Raw genomic sequence first — 17,016 nt, 5'->3', positions numbered from 1 at the left:
ATTTAGAATTGAACTTTTTGTGGCAATATCATTTTAAATTTTTTCTACAAATTTCTCTGAAGCAATTATCCTTATTTATAAGCGCCTAATACCAATTGAATATTGACTTTAAACTAGTGATCCTTGGATAATTAATTGGATGCACGACAAATCCATTTATCTAAAACATAATAAATTTATTTCAATAAATAAAGCAAGAGAGTGGGAGCAAAATGTGATAAATTCAAATTTCTATATCATTTCATATTATGGACTCTTCCTGTATAATAAATACAACACAAATAAATAAACTGTCTGGTTTAAGTGATATTAAAATTTGTAGCGGTCTATGTGTAACTTAATCTTTGAAATTTTTTTTTCTTATTTGATAATTAAATTTATGATGATAATAACGTGTATTAAAATAGCTTTTTGAATTATTATTATGGTAATTTTCCTTTAAATAAAAATTATACCGATAGAAAAATCTAATTAAACGGATTGTACCATAAATAAGAGGCAATATGAGCTTTGCTCTTTGCTATCATGAACTATAAATGGGTTTCTGGTGGCGTATATAGTTATGTACAATATGTGAAGATTGTAAAGGTTAACGATTAAATGATAATAGAAGTAGGTGAGATTGTCTGTTTTTATGAGATGAAAAATTATAAATTGATTTTTGAAGGATAACTGATTATAATATAATGAAAAAAAAATTTTATCATTTTAGCGAACGGATTTCATACAATAAGATGTGTGGGTTAAATTTAGCTGGTTAGCTGACTCAATCTATTATTTTCAGAATTAAGAGTTTTCAAATTGAATTTCCATTATCTTCAATTAGTTGAGAATTCTGCTTTCTTCTTAAATAGTACGATAGTTCCTTATAAATAAAATAGAAAGTTCTATAAATCCTGGAATTAACTGTTTCGTGCGATCTGATGCCAGATTCAAGTTTTCTTCTAGAAACTTACTAGTTTTAGCTTCTTTTCAACTACATATTTTTTTAGTTTTTGATATCTGAAAGGAATAGTTGTAGTTTCTTCACAAAATGGTTACCAGTTGAAAGTATTTATTTTCTAAAAGTTTCCATCTTTAAATGTGTTATGTTGCCCAAAATCTATGTATGTTTGAGTTTCTATCTATGGTTGAATACTGTCTAGTAGTTCATTCTATTAAAATTTTAGCATACATCGGTTCTTTTCAGGAAAAACTTTAAATTTTGTTTTTTTTTTCGTAAAAGGCAAATATCAAAATTTTTATCTCATTAATTTTTCAAAGTTTGCAATATTGTAGATTTTTTTTTATTATTGACATCTAATAGGCAGAATTAATTCAAATCACAACATGTTGTCAAACTAAATTATTATCCTAATAACTAACTTGCTAATATTGAATATATGTATGGACCTAAATATTTGTAAAATTGTTGCCACAGTGATTGTTGATATTAACAATAAACGAAAAATTAATTTCAAAATTTCATTCACAAAAAAATGAATGAAATTTTAATATAAATTTAAATTGTGAACTTTGCAATTTCAGCGTCTAATTGTCTGCTATAACCAATTTAAATTATATAATATTTATTTTTTTGTAGAAAGCGTTAAATAAATTGCTTGTTCTATTATGAATTATTTTCCACTTGACTCCAAATTGATATTAAATGGAATCAACGTACGAAAAATTTAAATTTAAAATTTTGAAATTTATAAATTCATTTCACAGTCATAGACATAATTATTTGCCCATACTAAAAATTAATCATGAAAAGAAAAAGAAAAACTGGGATTCTTAAGAATTAAATATTTTAAAGATTTCCGCGTTTCTTTGTAAAATTGTTCATAAAAAAAGTTTGCTATTTTCTAATATATTTTTCGAATTAAAATTATACAAAATATTAAAATGTCAGAATTATAAGCATTACAAATAGCAAATCAAAGGATACTCAAATTTTATGAATTTGTAATTGTCCATGAATTTATTTTATTTTATTCCAACCAAATTTCTTTCCACTTCAACACCTTTCTGATTAATATGCAACAACAACATTATTTTCTTTTCAAAAATTGTACTTAACACAATTAACTAGTTCTCATTTTTTAAGCTATTTCAAAATTTCTTCGAAATTAATATTATATTAGATTGAAATGATGTTAATTATCTGTAAGTGTAGTATGTTAGTGTTACCTATAAGTATACCAGTTCTTTAAGTTCTGCAACATACAATATCACTCTGTTAATCGAGTATGTTATTTTTGATACAAAAAGCAAGCACTTTTGTGACTATTTACAAAATTGTTCTTTTTCCAAATTTATTTGAAAATTCTATTTGTTCAAATATTTATGGTAATAACTGTCTAAAACCATGCATGCCCTTTCATTATGTATGAATGTATGTTTGTCTTGCTGGACTTATGACAGTAAACCTACATGTATTTATTAACATAATTATTTTAATTATGATTAAACATTTTTTTATTATTAATAATCTGAATGACTTTTAATCGCCGTAATATGAAATTTTATTCTGATTCGCTTGTTTTTATATTAATAATTATTATTTTTATTTTTATTAAAATTAAGTAGGTTTGGATTTTATTCTTAAATGGTATAGAAGGCAATTAAAAAATTGAATGAAATCATTAAAAAAAGTTAATTAATAATTTATTGATAAGAAGGTTATTAAAAGCTAAAGTGAATTTTTATTTATGTTTTATTGCCTTTTATGTTATCAAATATTTTTGGAAACGGTTAACTGAGTGTATTCAGGTTTATTAGCACTTATACAAGAGGTTATGAATTTTCGAATTCACACTTATTTCTATATTGAATAACGCAACAATTTAATATTGAAGTGCGTATTCGTTTTTCATACAGGTACCTGAAGTTAAAAATACTTTTCCGAGAGTGGCCAATCTTTTCCCTTGAGAGTGTCATTAGTCCGAAGTCTGAAATCTTAAATTATTGCAAATTCAATTAATTGAAATAATTTATTATTAAAATTAATTGAATTTTGATTTTATTATTTATATTAATAAATTATTACTTTGCATTAAATTTAATTTTTGTGTTCATATTAAAATATGTTTAATCTGTAATGCGAGGTGAGGCTGGATAGTGGAACTCTATTAAAATATTTTCAATTTCAGAATTGTATTTTGAAAAACACTTTTTGAGAACAAGAGATTTTATTAATTTTGCTGTTAAAAAATTTTAAAGAAATAAGATGAAACGTGACAAGAACAAATTATTCGTTTAAGACAAGCTCTTATCCTGCTACTATTGGTAAGAAAATAATATACTTTCTATATTTAATATCCATAATTTATGATTAAAATTGATGCTGATCAGAAGAGCGATCAGAATGTCTTGGAGATTCAGCCTGTTTTAGTTACTTGTAAAAATTAATATTAATAGTAAAAATAAAGTTGGGTCAAACCAATGGTTTGTATTGTAGCACTTTTCCCTTCAACAAGTGAAAATTCTGCTTTTAAATACAGTCTATGTATACCTATCACACTATTGAAATTATTTTCATTCATATACAAAGCTATTTCTAGAATTGCATATATTTAGGATGACGCATATATGCAGTCTTTGAAATAAAGCAAAAATTAATATAAAAAGGGGTTAACATAATGCTCGATTTTAAGGGTTATTTGTGTGAGTTAAGAAAAATAATTATATTTTTTAATTTCACGGAATTTACCGTTAGCTTTTTGCGTTTATAAAAATTTGGAAAAGCTTGCGGTTTCGGAAATATAAGGTGTCAAAAATTCAAATTTTACGAATTTCAAGAGGTTATAACTTGAGAGGGGGTGGAGATGGAAAAAAATTTTCTTCTAACGAAATGAACTATTTGATAATGTCTAAAAGCTCCTAAAATTTCAAGCTTCTACAGTCTTGGGTCTAGAAGAAAAACGACATCAAAAATTTGGAAAAAAAGGACCTTAGATAACGGTAAATTTGAACGGCCATTTTGTTTTTCTAAAGTCTAACTATAGTATACCGCGCTAGTGGAAGCAAGCCACTGCCTTTCTGCGTTTGCAAAATTTCAAAAATGCTTATGGTTTCATTGCAACAAATATTTAAAAAAGGCCATTTTTAGAGTTTTGGGGGGGTATAACTTCTAGAGGGGGGGAGATAGGTAAAAATTTTGTTCTACGGAAATAAGTTTCTAGTAAAGATCTATGTACGTAGGAAATTTCAGCTTTCTATCTTCAAGGGTGTAGAAGTTTTGTAAACAACACACGGACAGACGGACGAACGGACGGACGGACAGAGTGAAACTAATATCCACTTTTTTCAAAAAAAATTTTGGAAAAGTGCTAAAAACTATATTAATAGATTAGGATTGACCGGCCAACTCTGTTATACCCGTACGAATGAATGATTTTAAGAGATGATAATTGATAACTGCCTCCAAGAACTCTTGTAATGTTTTTTATACATATGTGTATAAAAAACATTACAAATAACTACAGTTACTTTATAAACCCATAATGTTATGAGATTCAAACTTATCAAAGATTTTTACTGAAAATTATAACCATACTTTGCAAATTTTCAAAAGTTTCTATAATATGATCAAATGCTACAACAATGAGTCAAAAAATTTTAACAATTTTTATCAAATATAACGGGCCTTATCAAGTATTTGTTTATGCGAATCTCAACATTTAAGTTTTTATAATTTTTGAGATAAAGTCTGTAAGGCAGCTACTCAACCTAATGTTCCACTTACTTCCGATTTAAATAGGGTTCTGGCATTTAATAAGTTTTACAAAAGGAGAGGCAAATCTATAATATCCCTCAAGCAAACATTCGTACATTGACACTTATCGAATAATATTGTGAATGAAAATTCACAATAATTTAGAGATTTTTTTAGTTTCCTAAAATGCCATTCCCACCAACTTTTTGTAATTTTATAAGAACCTATTCTGTACATGTAAATATGCAATATATGTATAAGAATTTATTTTTATTATTCGCACACCCTGAAATTTTTGAAAACAAAAAACTTTGCAAATAAAATGCTAATCTATTGCATCTCTCTAATGGAGCGAATTTTGGCTTTAAATAAATCCGTTACTGCTTGCTTTCAAATGGAAAATATTAGGGAAACAAATGTAACAAATCATTTTCAATTTCGTCTTTGTGTTTTTTTTTATTTACTTGGAATTTTATAAAAACAATTCGTATAACTTTTGATTTAAAAACTTTTTCTTTTGTTTTTAAATTTTCTGTTATTGTTGTTTTTTAATTCAAAAGAAAATTTGTAACTGCAAATTGTTTAAAACTTATTTACTGTTATATAAAAAAACAACTCTCACGTTGTCATAACTTTTAAATTTATTGTTATATTTTTGTTTTATTTGGTATTTTAAAACGAGTTGCTATTTCAGTTACAATAAGTTTCGTTGTTCTATACGTACCAAATTTTTATTTGAAACCACATAAGCATTGTTTATGTATGTGTGAAAATCTGCTTGTACAAAAGTTTTAAACAAATGAGAATATGTATGTCTGTATATAGGTTGATATTTACATTTCTCATACTTAAAAACAGTTTTGGAAGCAAAATTTAAAAACAAAAGTTGATTTTCATTATGAACTTTGTTTTTAATCATGTCGAACAAATCGGCTGATTCAAACAGAAGATTCTAAATTGAAAAAAAAGGGAATGTAGAAATCGGCTTTTGAAGTAATTTTTTGTACCCAGCCTTTGTACGGCAATGAACTTTTTCTCAATTGGCTTTATCATCAAAATTTATAAAATGAAAAATAAAAACAGGAAATTTTTGGCGAATCTTATACGGTGACATTCAATCTTACATTTATAATGTTGAAATATTTCACACAGAACTATTGCTGGCTCCTAAGATCAAGGAGTCAAGTAGAATATCTAACTTAAAAGTTTCAATTGTTCTCAAATTTTGCTTGATTTCTCGAAAACTTGTTTTTGTCAACTGTAGCGTTTTCGTTTGAGGTAGTTGAAATTTCTATATGCAATATAAACGTTTCTTTATAGGCTTACAAACTCGTTAAAGTAAATATTGAATAAGCCACTTTGAAGATCTTATTAATTTTGAAACTGCAAAAATTACCTTCTCATTCTAAACTTCCGTTTTCTAAAATATTACCTGCTATGAATTACATTACATGATGTGTGAATATCCCAGAGTTGACAATAATATTTAACTATATTTATTTGCCACTATTTGTAAAACTTTACAATATTATTATAGTTGTACGAGTACATTATAATGTTTAAAAAGTTTTCCATTAGAGATTTTTAATTTTTAACAATATTTGAGATTCTGCTGCCAAAAGGAGCATGTATTCATGTATAGTTAGCTGGTAATTTTAAGTCGAACGAAGTGTTAAAAATAAATAAAAAATAAATGAAATATGATTTAAAATCAGAGTTAATTTTTATTTTAAAATTCTGGAAAAGTGTGAGTGAATTTAATTTTTAGGGGAGTTTTAAAAAGTTGTGAGTCAAAGGGAAGAAAAGTTTTGATTTTATATTCAGACTAAAAGTTTTGCACTTTATTACTCGTATATGTTTTTTGTAACTTTATTTTACGATAAAGTTTTTCATGGTCTGTCAATAAATAAAGCATGTCAATTAAAAGCAAATATTCCTGGAATATGGCAAATTCATTTAAGAATTTAGTTTGAAAAATATGCACATACCCTCGCATTGTTTCACATACACAATATGGGATTTGAGTACTAAGTCCCAACGTGCTACGATTGAATTGGAAGAAGTTTTTTAGGAAATATGAAAACGAGCCTACTATTCAAAAATGTACTTCATTAAAATAATGGTTTGCAAAAATAGTAGCACATTAATCTTTAACAAGTTAAGTCTAGTAGTAGTACTGGCTGTAAGTACAAATAATGAAGGAAAGTTCTATGCAATACGGAGAAAATATAAACTGATAATTATTATTGAAAATTTCGTAGAAGTTTCGTAGAGCTTTTTAAAATATAGCATTTACATAGTCTAAGCAACTAGCGGACTGTGGATAGCAACTAAGGGCATGGATGACTAACTGCCTTGCATATTCAATAGTTTTAACTTGACTTTATCATAATATTACTATTGTTTTTCACCTTTTTTAGAAAATGAAATTGTGGTACGTTACATTAAAAATTTCATTTTGTTACGATAAAAGATCAATAAGACCAAACCAAACATCAGGGATTAAAGAAGAATAAATTTTGTTGTTTCAGTGTATGGGATTTGAATAAGTTGGAAATATTTTGAAGTAATCGGATCTCATAAAATTAAATAATATATTTGATAATCCACTCTACTACCCTGAAGAGTAAAACTCATCGGAGTTTAATTAAATTTTGAAGTTGGAAAACTTTTATTTTTTATTTTTTTATGAAATTAATTTTAAAGCAGAAAAAAAATCACATTAAGTTTGTGTTCAACTAAAAATTTAAATTTATAATAATCAATCTAACGAAGCTAAAAGGCAAAACTGTTTGAATATTTTTGCATGAAGCGAAAATTTGTTAAAAAGCTTAATTAAAAAAATATTTTAAAGCAAAAAATAACAAGGAATAAGGTGGTTAATTGATTTTAAGTATAAAAGATTCATTAATGTCTTCATTGTAAAATCTGATAAAAATATCAACAACTTGGTTACTGCATTCAAATTTATTTTAAACTGCGTAAATTTTTGTAATATTCGTAAAGGTACGTAGACCAAAACCCAAGCTATGCAAAAATCATCTGTGGAGTTTGTGCTGTGATTTTAGCCTATTATTTGTTGTGTTGAGAATTTAACATTTCCCACTTCATAGAATTAAACTAAATTTTTATTGATTTAAAAGGCTTAGATTTAATACAAATTTGAATTTGTGATTTATTTCATATTTTGTTAGCAATTTTCATGATTAAACACTTCCAACATGTGATCAATTTTATTAATATACGATAGGACTTAGTTAAGCAATCAGAAATAATCATCAAAATCTATTAATGAAAGCCTCAGTGCATAAAATTTGTGATAAAACGATAAAGAAACAGTTTTAATTTTACTATTAATGTTAGACGTATAAAACTTATGCCATAAAATAATTCAAAATATAAAAACCCTGCAGTGATTTTTAAGTAAAAAATAGAAATTTATTTTTAAAAAAATATCATCAGCCATTCATCGTTGAAATGTTCCTTTGCTGCATAAATGAAAAATAAATTGTAATTGTGTTAAACGCAATTAATAAAACATGAAATGAAAATGTTTTGCAAAGTAAATAGAATCTTTGTTAATATTGTATGTGTGTATGTGTTTGTTCAGCAATCGTATAGTTTCAATTGTGCACGTAAATTTTCAACTTAACATCGTTAAAAATAATTGTAGCGAAACGATCTGTTCTATGCTATAACACCTTTATACAATCCGATTTCACAATTTTATTTGAATAAAAATTTTATTATTTTCTTTTCCCATCCATTTTGTTTTTTTTCCGTACATTTTAATTATATAATCAAGTTCTCTTCAAAGAACGAACATTTAAAATAAAATTTTCATTTTTATTTGATATCCGTTTTTCCTTTCTTTCCATATTTTTCTATTTTACGTCACTATTATTCACAGCTCTAAATGCTTAATTGAAAATAAACGTTAAAAAGAATAGAATTGTTAGACAAGTTGTAAAAAAAATTGCACAATTGTTTTTTCACTTCGTTTTCTTTTAATGTCCAGAATTTATTTAAAAAAAATAAACTGTTTAATGCTGTCACAAGGACTTTTTATTTAAAAGGAACGAAAACTTTTTAATTTGTTCAAATATCATGTAGATTTTTTAGCATTTCTTATAGCTCTATAGAAATGCTTTAATATTAAGGAAACATAATCGGATTCACTATGGTTTGATGTGTGTATAATATCAATAAAAGAAATTAACAATTGACGGGCTAAGATTTTTGAGAAAAATTTTTTATTAAGACTTTAAAGGTTTAGATTATAAATTTTAAAAGTTTGGATTAGACCATCTACATCCCAAAAAAACGAAGTTCAAAAATCTTTTTTTGGACTACCGTCGACCAACAACGTAACATGATAGCCAGACGTGGAAATTATATTTTGAAATATACCTTAGATGCTTACTTATGATAACAAATATTTTAAATATTTGGAAATCTGTGTGCAATAATGCTTGTGAACATGTAAAATACCTTATTATTACCTAAGATTATTGACTAAACTCACTGTTTTAAGAACTCGTCTAGATTTACGTTATAAATTTATATAACTCCAAAAGAATCTTTTCTTTCTTGTGAATGAGCCGAAAATTATGAATTTTACTAACATTAAATTCTACCCATTATTAACACAATATAAACGGAAACTGTTTAATTCGTTGTTTGCAAGTACTAATAAGTTCCCATAGACGAAGAAAAATCTGAGGCAATGATGGATTAAGCTTATCCGATTTATATTACATCTAAATCATTCAATACGGAATGGCGTCCAAAACTTTACTTATACAACGTTTTGTTTCAAAATTTAGTTGAAAAATTTTAGTGAAGGTTAAAAATGTAATTGAGGTGGTGAATGGAAATGCTTATGCCAGTAAAATAAATATTTAAAGAATATTCCTAATAATTGTGTGATATGTTATTTTAGTGAAGCAATTTACAGCCAGAATTCAATATTCCTTATATCCAATCATTGATGATATCCAATATTCTCTAGACAAAGGGTAAATTTACAAAAAAATCTATAAAGACATGGAAGCACAGTTTACTCTACGGTCGTGCTTTTACTCTCTCCTGCGGTGCTGAGCTAATATTAAGTTTTTATAAAGGAAATTACTCGAATTAATTTTCAATTCATTTTACATGAAATTTAAGGTATAAAAGCTTCTTTTAATTATTGCAGTAATTTTGCGTATAATTTTTTTATGAAATAATTTTAATAAGTTAAATATTGGGAACTTAAATTGAATTTTTCGCATAAATTTTGGTATTGAAAATTAATTCTTTATTTTTTATTTAATAACTTACTAATTAATATACATATATAACTATTGATACCCTATCTTAGCGTGAATAAATACTTTCTTTCTCCAAGATTAATAAATTTTTGAATTAATTTGGATAATTATTTACGCGTCGCACATAAAAATGTATGAGGTGACAGATTTGCGAATCTACTAGGTGCGCGTCTAGTAGTCGACAGTGATATAAAAGTTTTCTTAATTGTCTCTGTCAGGTTCACCTCTTCTTTTTCCCAAAAACCAAAAACCGGTCGAAGACATCTTTCTCTGTTTAATTAGTTATACTTCTTTCTGTCACCCGTTTATTCAAAAACAATTTTCTAACCTTTAAACTTCAAAAAATTTTGGGTTTCGATTCTTCTGTCATATCACATTTCGCGTCTAGTAGAATACCAAAAACAAAAGTATTCTGATGTTCTCAAAAATAAAAGAAAATATTTTCGTTTTGGAAATTACCCAAATGAACTCATTATTAATACGTCTTCAAATGTGTCTACCCCACGTAATATTAATCAGCGTATTAAGGACCTTATCTACTTTCTTTTATCTCGTGTAATTACTAAAAAAACTTTGTAATTGAACTATTTATCTGCAATTTATAAATAGAAAAAAGCACAAGAATAGATTTTCAAGTATAAAATTGCATTTTTAAGTATTACAAGCCCTTCAACATCCCAAAATGTTTCAATTCAAAGAAATGGAAATTTTACTTTTTTTCATTTTTCGCAAATCGCAACACAAAATCGTGTTGAATTTTAAAGCATAAATTTTTTTTTACTGAAATGTTGAATAATTTTTAACTTTACTCTCAAGTTTTAAGCATTTGCTAAAATTACATTTCACTTAATTGTTTTCTATTATTAAACCACAATTAGTAATTTATAGTTTGCTCTTTTTTTAGGCGTTTTTATATAAGACCTAAATTAGTTGCCAATTTTGAGTGATTTCTATGAAAGCAAGGTGAAGTTAAAAATTGTTTGTATATGAAACGTTTATTTTCTTGTATTGTGGAAAAAAATTTAACCAAATATCAAGAATATTAGGTAAAAGCACATGCAAATTTGAAATATCAAGGGTATTTATCACCTTAATAAATTTTAGGTAGCGCTCATTTAATTATCATTTCCTTATAATAACATGCCGACATTGTTTGAACCATATTAGATTAGTTAAATTGGTCAGTGTGCGGTAATAATATTTTCACATTTAATTGGAGTATTTTTACTACATTTATTTTTATCCGTGGAAACGAAGAAGAATAATCACATATGTAAAACAATAAAGAAAGTCTAAATCAAATATTTTTATTTTTAAATGAAGACACCGACAAGATATTGCAAATAAATTTTGAAATACAAATCTTCTCCTTTAAATTCAGGTACACATTTATACAAATTACAATAGTAACTTAGTATCAAAAGGTATTCGTGAAAATCTGTGTAGGCCGAGGGAATGCGCAATATTCCTTAATGGCTCTTCAGTAATTTCTGAATCTGAGAGGATTTTCTTTTTTTTTTTGTTCTGAAAAAATGGACGATTTTTATTGCTTGAAGGATATACGAGTAATTCAAATAAAATTTTGTCAAGGATACTTTCAACAAGTTTTTTTATTATTTCTTTTTTTGCAAAAATCCAAAGTAGATTTAATGTGAAAATCTCATGATGAAAAACTTTACTTATTTTAATATAAGTAAAAAATTTTTTGATATTTTAATTAAAAAAAAAATAAATAAATAAAAAACAAAATTACGCAAAAATTTAAACACAAAATTAATTTCCATATTTTTTTTTTTGTTTTCGTATTTTCAGACAATCAACTGCATGTAACTAAAGGATCCAATTTTCCAAGTATAAAAGAAAAATAAAGAAACAAAACTCAAAACAAAAATTTAACAAATCAAAACACCAAAAATTTTTTACAAATAACCAAAACAATTTTTCATTTGTTTTTCAATTCTTTTTATTAAAAAATATCCAATAGTAACATTATTTAATAACGAATTAAAAATTAAAATAATAATAACAACAACATTAAAAAAAAAGTTATTATCAAAATGAGACGAGCCTCTTTTACACCGATTTTTAATGCTAGTGCCCAAGAACCTTTAATTGTAGTGGAAGAATCAAATACCGGTGAAGAAGGTGATGAAACAAATTTAGAACAAAAAAATTCAAATAGTGACGAATCAGAACCACAGTCTCCTGTAAATCCATATTTATTATGTCCATTTAATGATCCTCATCAAAGGCGTAAACATTCATTGCCATCATTACAAATTACAGAGGGTATAACAGCAAGTCAAGTACGTCGTTTATCTGAAGCCGGTTCTGAGTCAACAACTTTAAGTACAAAAGAAGTTGAATTTTTGGCAACATTATCTCAACGTTCAGCTGGTCCATCATCTGGTGGTAGACGTCATTCAGTTGTTACAATATCACCAGTACCAACGTCATTATTCGGTCGAAATCGAAGGGAATCAATAGGTGTTATTTCAACTAGGTAATAAAAGTTTTTTTGTATTTAAAATCATAAATAAAATTATTTTTGTTGGATGCTTGAAAGATATTTTATTTTAAAAAATTTTATTGTCAGTTGCAGTTGCTGACATTTTTTTTTGAAAGGGCTTTAATTTTTTTCCTCTGTTTTGATTTCATTACATTGTAAATTTAATAATTTTAATTATTTCATATGATAAAATATGAAATATTTTAATAGATTATAACATCGGGGTTGCCTTACGTTCCATTTTTGCGTAACATTTAACAAGTCTGTATTTTCAAGAATTGCCAAATTGAAAAAATATCGTTATAAAAATATTCAATTAAGTTTCATTGTTATAACTATTAGGTTACTGATTAGGTTTTGTACTATCTTTGTTGCATTATACTAGTGAGCCGTACACAAAAATATTCAATGGATATTATAAATTGGCTATTTCGTTTGAAATATTAAGAAATAGGCATAAGTATATAAGTTTGATCAGCATTGAATTGTGGGTAAATTTTGCAATGTCTGCCCGTTCATAAGTTCGTGTGTCCTTCTATCTGTCCGTCCTAACTCAAAGATTATTTAATCAAGGCTAACCAAATTTTCACCATTTTAAAAAGACTGTTGCCATAAGAACCCTTCATTTGGATTCAATCAAAACAGTCTCGAACTAAATAGCTGCCCTGCAATTTTAAAAATAATTTGACAATATTACGGAAACTGCAAGGTAAAGAGAATTAAATTAAGTACAAATTAATCGAGAATTAGGCCCAGTATTTGATTAAAATTTATGGCTATGGTATGAGCTATGTGTGTACTTTAAAGTGTATAGTATTCAAATTTTGTTTAACCCAGTCAACTCTAATTTTTCTCGTTTTTCCATACAATTTAGCTTAACTTACTCTATGAAGAACGTATTCATTTTCTCACTATGCGATAGTACAATATTTTTGTAAAAAAAATAAATCAGGACACTTAGATTCAATTTATATATAGATAAGGATAATTTCGTGTGTCTACCAGAAAATATTCTTTTATTATACATAAATTAAAATATTACATTAAATTTTTAATGATATCCAAAATCCTAATTACATAATATATTATTATTAGTTTGTGAAAATGTTTTACAGAATTAAAAATCGTGCACGTATTTTAAAATTTTTCTTAAAATTTTAACAAAAAGATCAAGTGCGACTACAATACGTTTTTCATTCTATGTACTTAATTGTACGTAATAAATCCATTTTTTGTAGGCTGTAGTGATGCTGTTGATACTTTATTACTATTATTTGCGTTCCTATCTTCCAATATTATTCCATAGAGAAATATTCGTTCTAAATATAATTGCCAAACTGTTACCATATCTCTAGTAGAATAAACTCCTCCATTAGATGCTCGACAAATCTGATTTATAAATCAGTCTTTAATCTTATTTTCAAAAGTACTTCAAGTAACTTTAATCATTTTATTTTAAATTCCATATAAATTAAAAATATCTCATAAATTTCATAATTTTATTTTATAGTCGTAGAGGTAGTGCAATTGCTGGTCCACCATTAACTGAACATCGAGGAAGTGTTCATAATTTACAATTAGATATTATGGATGGTATTGTACAAGCAAGAAAAACACGTTCCGGTAGCGGTATGTGGACGACATCTGTTAATGAGAATAAAGTTCAAGTTCAAACATAAAAGGAAGTAAAATAGTAAAAAGAAAAACAGAATAAAAATAACAAAAGTAAAAAACACCAAAAAAAAAAATATTAAAAATTATTAAAAGTGTAAACAAAGAAGAAATAATCAGTAAATTAAAATAACAAAAACAAAATTCAACAAATTAAAAATTGCACCTGCACATATAAAAAACAAACGAATATTATAAAAAAACAAAAAAAAAATTAAGTATTTTTAAAAATAACATTTAAAATCCTTTAAATCCTTGAATTTTTATTTTTCACTTTTCCACCTATTCTTCGCGCGCGTTTATTAAATTTTTTCCAATATTTTTTTTATTGATTTTCATATTTTTCTGTTATATGGTTGAAATAACAATTTCCAAATAAATAACAAAAGAACTATTCAAATATCGAAAAATATTTATTATCATTTTTTTTTGTGTTATAACCGAATTCAGTATTTTACACTGACATATTTATAGACACGTTTTGAATTTTTATAATATTGAATTTTTGTAATATTGAATGCATTAATAATACGCGGAGAAATTCAGATTTTTAAATAACGTGTATAACACATTTTTTATTTAAATTAATACTAAAATATTACTTTGAGAAATCTAACTTTATAAAAATGGAAATAGTACTTTAAGAATTTCGTATTAATTTGTGAATTTTATGTTTATAGGGTTCCAGTGATAATGCTCATAATCAAGAGAAAACGGAATAGAGAATATAAATTTGTTATTTAAATTTAATACTCGATTTAGAGTTTATGCAAGGTAAAGATGATGGCGCCCGAATATGTTCCTAGTTTGAATGAATTGTAGGACAATTTTATTGTGATTTTTAAATATTCTTCCAAAATGAATTAGTTAAGCAAAAAGAAAAAAAGAATTATATTTTTTGAATAATTTGATTTGATGTATTTTATGAAATTTAAATTCTATTTTCACAAATAATTATTAATTGTCTATATATTGAGAGGAACTTTTAATTGAATTTAAAAGCCGATTTTCGTAATTCAGATAAAAAATCGAAATTCTTCCCATTGTTAAATTTTCTAATTTTAAATTATAGTATCGAAAACTAAGAAAAAAAGTAATTATACCAATATTTTACATTTTTTACTATATTTTCGTTTATTTTGTAGTTATTGCATTTTTTACATAAATCGAATAATAAAAAAATTATTTATATTTTTAACAGATCTGTGTCTGTATCAATTTAAAAATTCTAAAATTTGTTCTGTTTTGAGTTGTATTATAAAAAAAAAACAAAAAATTTGAAAGTTGTTTTAAAAAAACCCCTTTATAGGAACGTGCTATAATATGACAGACACAAGGGGTATAATAAAAATCATTGAAATATTATATATGTACATAAATCGTGCAAAATTATTTATATTCCTTTTAAAAACAAAATAATATTATCATCTCTTGCAAAATACAAATTACTTAAATTTTTTATATACATGATATACTTTTAACTATATTATATGAGTGTATAATGCACTTACATTTGCAATTATTATTACTTAAAATTACAAAATTCATAAAAATCTCTTATGTATTTTCCAAAGTAAAATTTATCATTCATATTTTAATATCAAAAAGAATTACAAGTAAAGTAGGTACCTAGAAATGCATATATTTAATATATAAATGTATGCTTGTACTTTATCACGTCCTTATCTAAATTACCTTCCTTATTTTAAGAGCAATAATATAACACAGTACAAGAGAAAGAGAAAACACAATAAAAATAAGAAAAAAAAATATAAAAATATGTAGTTGAAAACACAAAAAAAAAATGACTATGAAAATAGCGCACTATAAAATATTTTTGTAATTTTCATTTTTTTTTTCTGTCATTTTTATTTGTATATATAACGGTACAATAAGATTGTTCAGGTGTAAAATTTTTTACTTTAACTATATTATTATTCAAAATGTGAATACATTAATTTCACCTGCCTGAATATTTCATATACAAAACTATTCAATATTACAAAGGTAAAAAGCGAGAAAAAAAAACAAGAAATAAATCGAAAAAATATCAACTCAAATTGAAACTTTTTAAAAATATTTAATGCATAAAATATACAACAAGCTAACAAACAAACAAACGAACAACAATTTAACAAACGAACATGTGAACATGTGAACAAACAAAAACAACACAAAAACAACACAAAAGAAGAGTGGAAGATAAACAATTTGAAAAACAAACCAAGAAGAAAAAAATATTAGAGAAATTGACTGAAAAAAAAATAAAATACGAAAAAAACAACAAAACAACAAAATTGAAATTTAAAATAGAAGAGGAAACAACGTGTGTCAAGAAAAGATAAAAAAAACATTCTATAATTTTTTACCGTTTACAATATTAAAAAAAAAAAACAAAAAGTTATTGGGAAAAAAATAACAAAAAAAGAAGGAGAAAACAAAATAAAAATGTCATACATCATAACGGATTAAAATAAAAACAAAAAAAAGTAAAAAAAAAATCGAAAAAAAATATGAAATCGAATGTAAAAATAAAATAAAAATGAAGAGAGGAAAAAAAGGAAAACAGAACAATAAAAATAATGACATTCAAGAGAATAGAAAATAAAAATATTGAAAGTAAATAATAAATCGTATTATTAGAAAGAGATAGAAGAAAAATTATTGAAAAAAGATATTTCGAGAATTATTATGAAAAAAAGAGAAAAAAGAGAAAGAAAAAGAACGATAATAAAAGAAAATTCTTAAATACCAAAAAAAAAAATTTTCATATTTTCCCCGATTTCCATGTGACATCCTGGTGTTTATTTTATTATGTGATTTTT

The 17,016-nt window shown here is 25.3% G+C and overlaps 1 protein-coding gene across 1 annotated transcript; it reads left to right on the top strand.

The window, feature by feature from the left end:
- The first annotated feature begins 11,823 nt into the window (after positions 1-11,823).
- LOC129618885 (uncharacterized) lies at positions 11,824-16,344 on the top strand. Its single transcript, XM_055533912.1, has 2 exons — positions 11,824-12,514; positions 14,031-16,344. The coding sequence occupies exons 1-2, from the start codon at positions 12,069-12,071 to the stop codon at positions 14,197-14,199; spliced, it is 615 nt and encodes a 204-aa protein (XP_055389887.1). The 5' UTR covers positions 11,824-12,068; the 3' UTR covers positions 14,200-16,344.
- Positions 16,345-17,016: the final 672 nt, after the last annotated feature.

The sequence above is a fragment of the Condylostylus longicornis genome, unplaced genomic scaffold, assembly GCF_029603195.1.
Source record: "Condylostylus longicornis isolate FDR11 unplaced genomic scaffold, ASM2960319v2 ptg000010l, whole genome shotgun sequence".
Classification (NCBI taxonomy): domain Eukaryota; kingdom Metazoa; phylum Arthropoda; class Insecta; order Diptera; family Dolichopodidae; genus Condylostylus; species Condylostylus longicornis.
Note: the sequence above shows the minus strand (reverse complement) of the source record. Positions and strands in the feature narration are given on the sequence as shown.

Coding starts and splice junctions, on each gene's coding strand:
- LOC129618885 (XM_055533912.1), top strand. CDS start 12,069: ATGAGACGAGCCTCTTTTACACCGATTTTTAATGCTAGTGCCCAAGAA. Junction 12,515..14,030: donor ATAGGTGTTATTTCAACTAG/GTAATAAAAGTT, acceptor TTTATTTTATAG/TCGTAGAGGTAGTGCAATTG.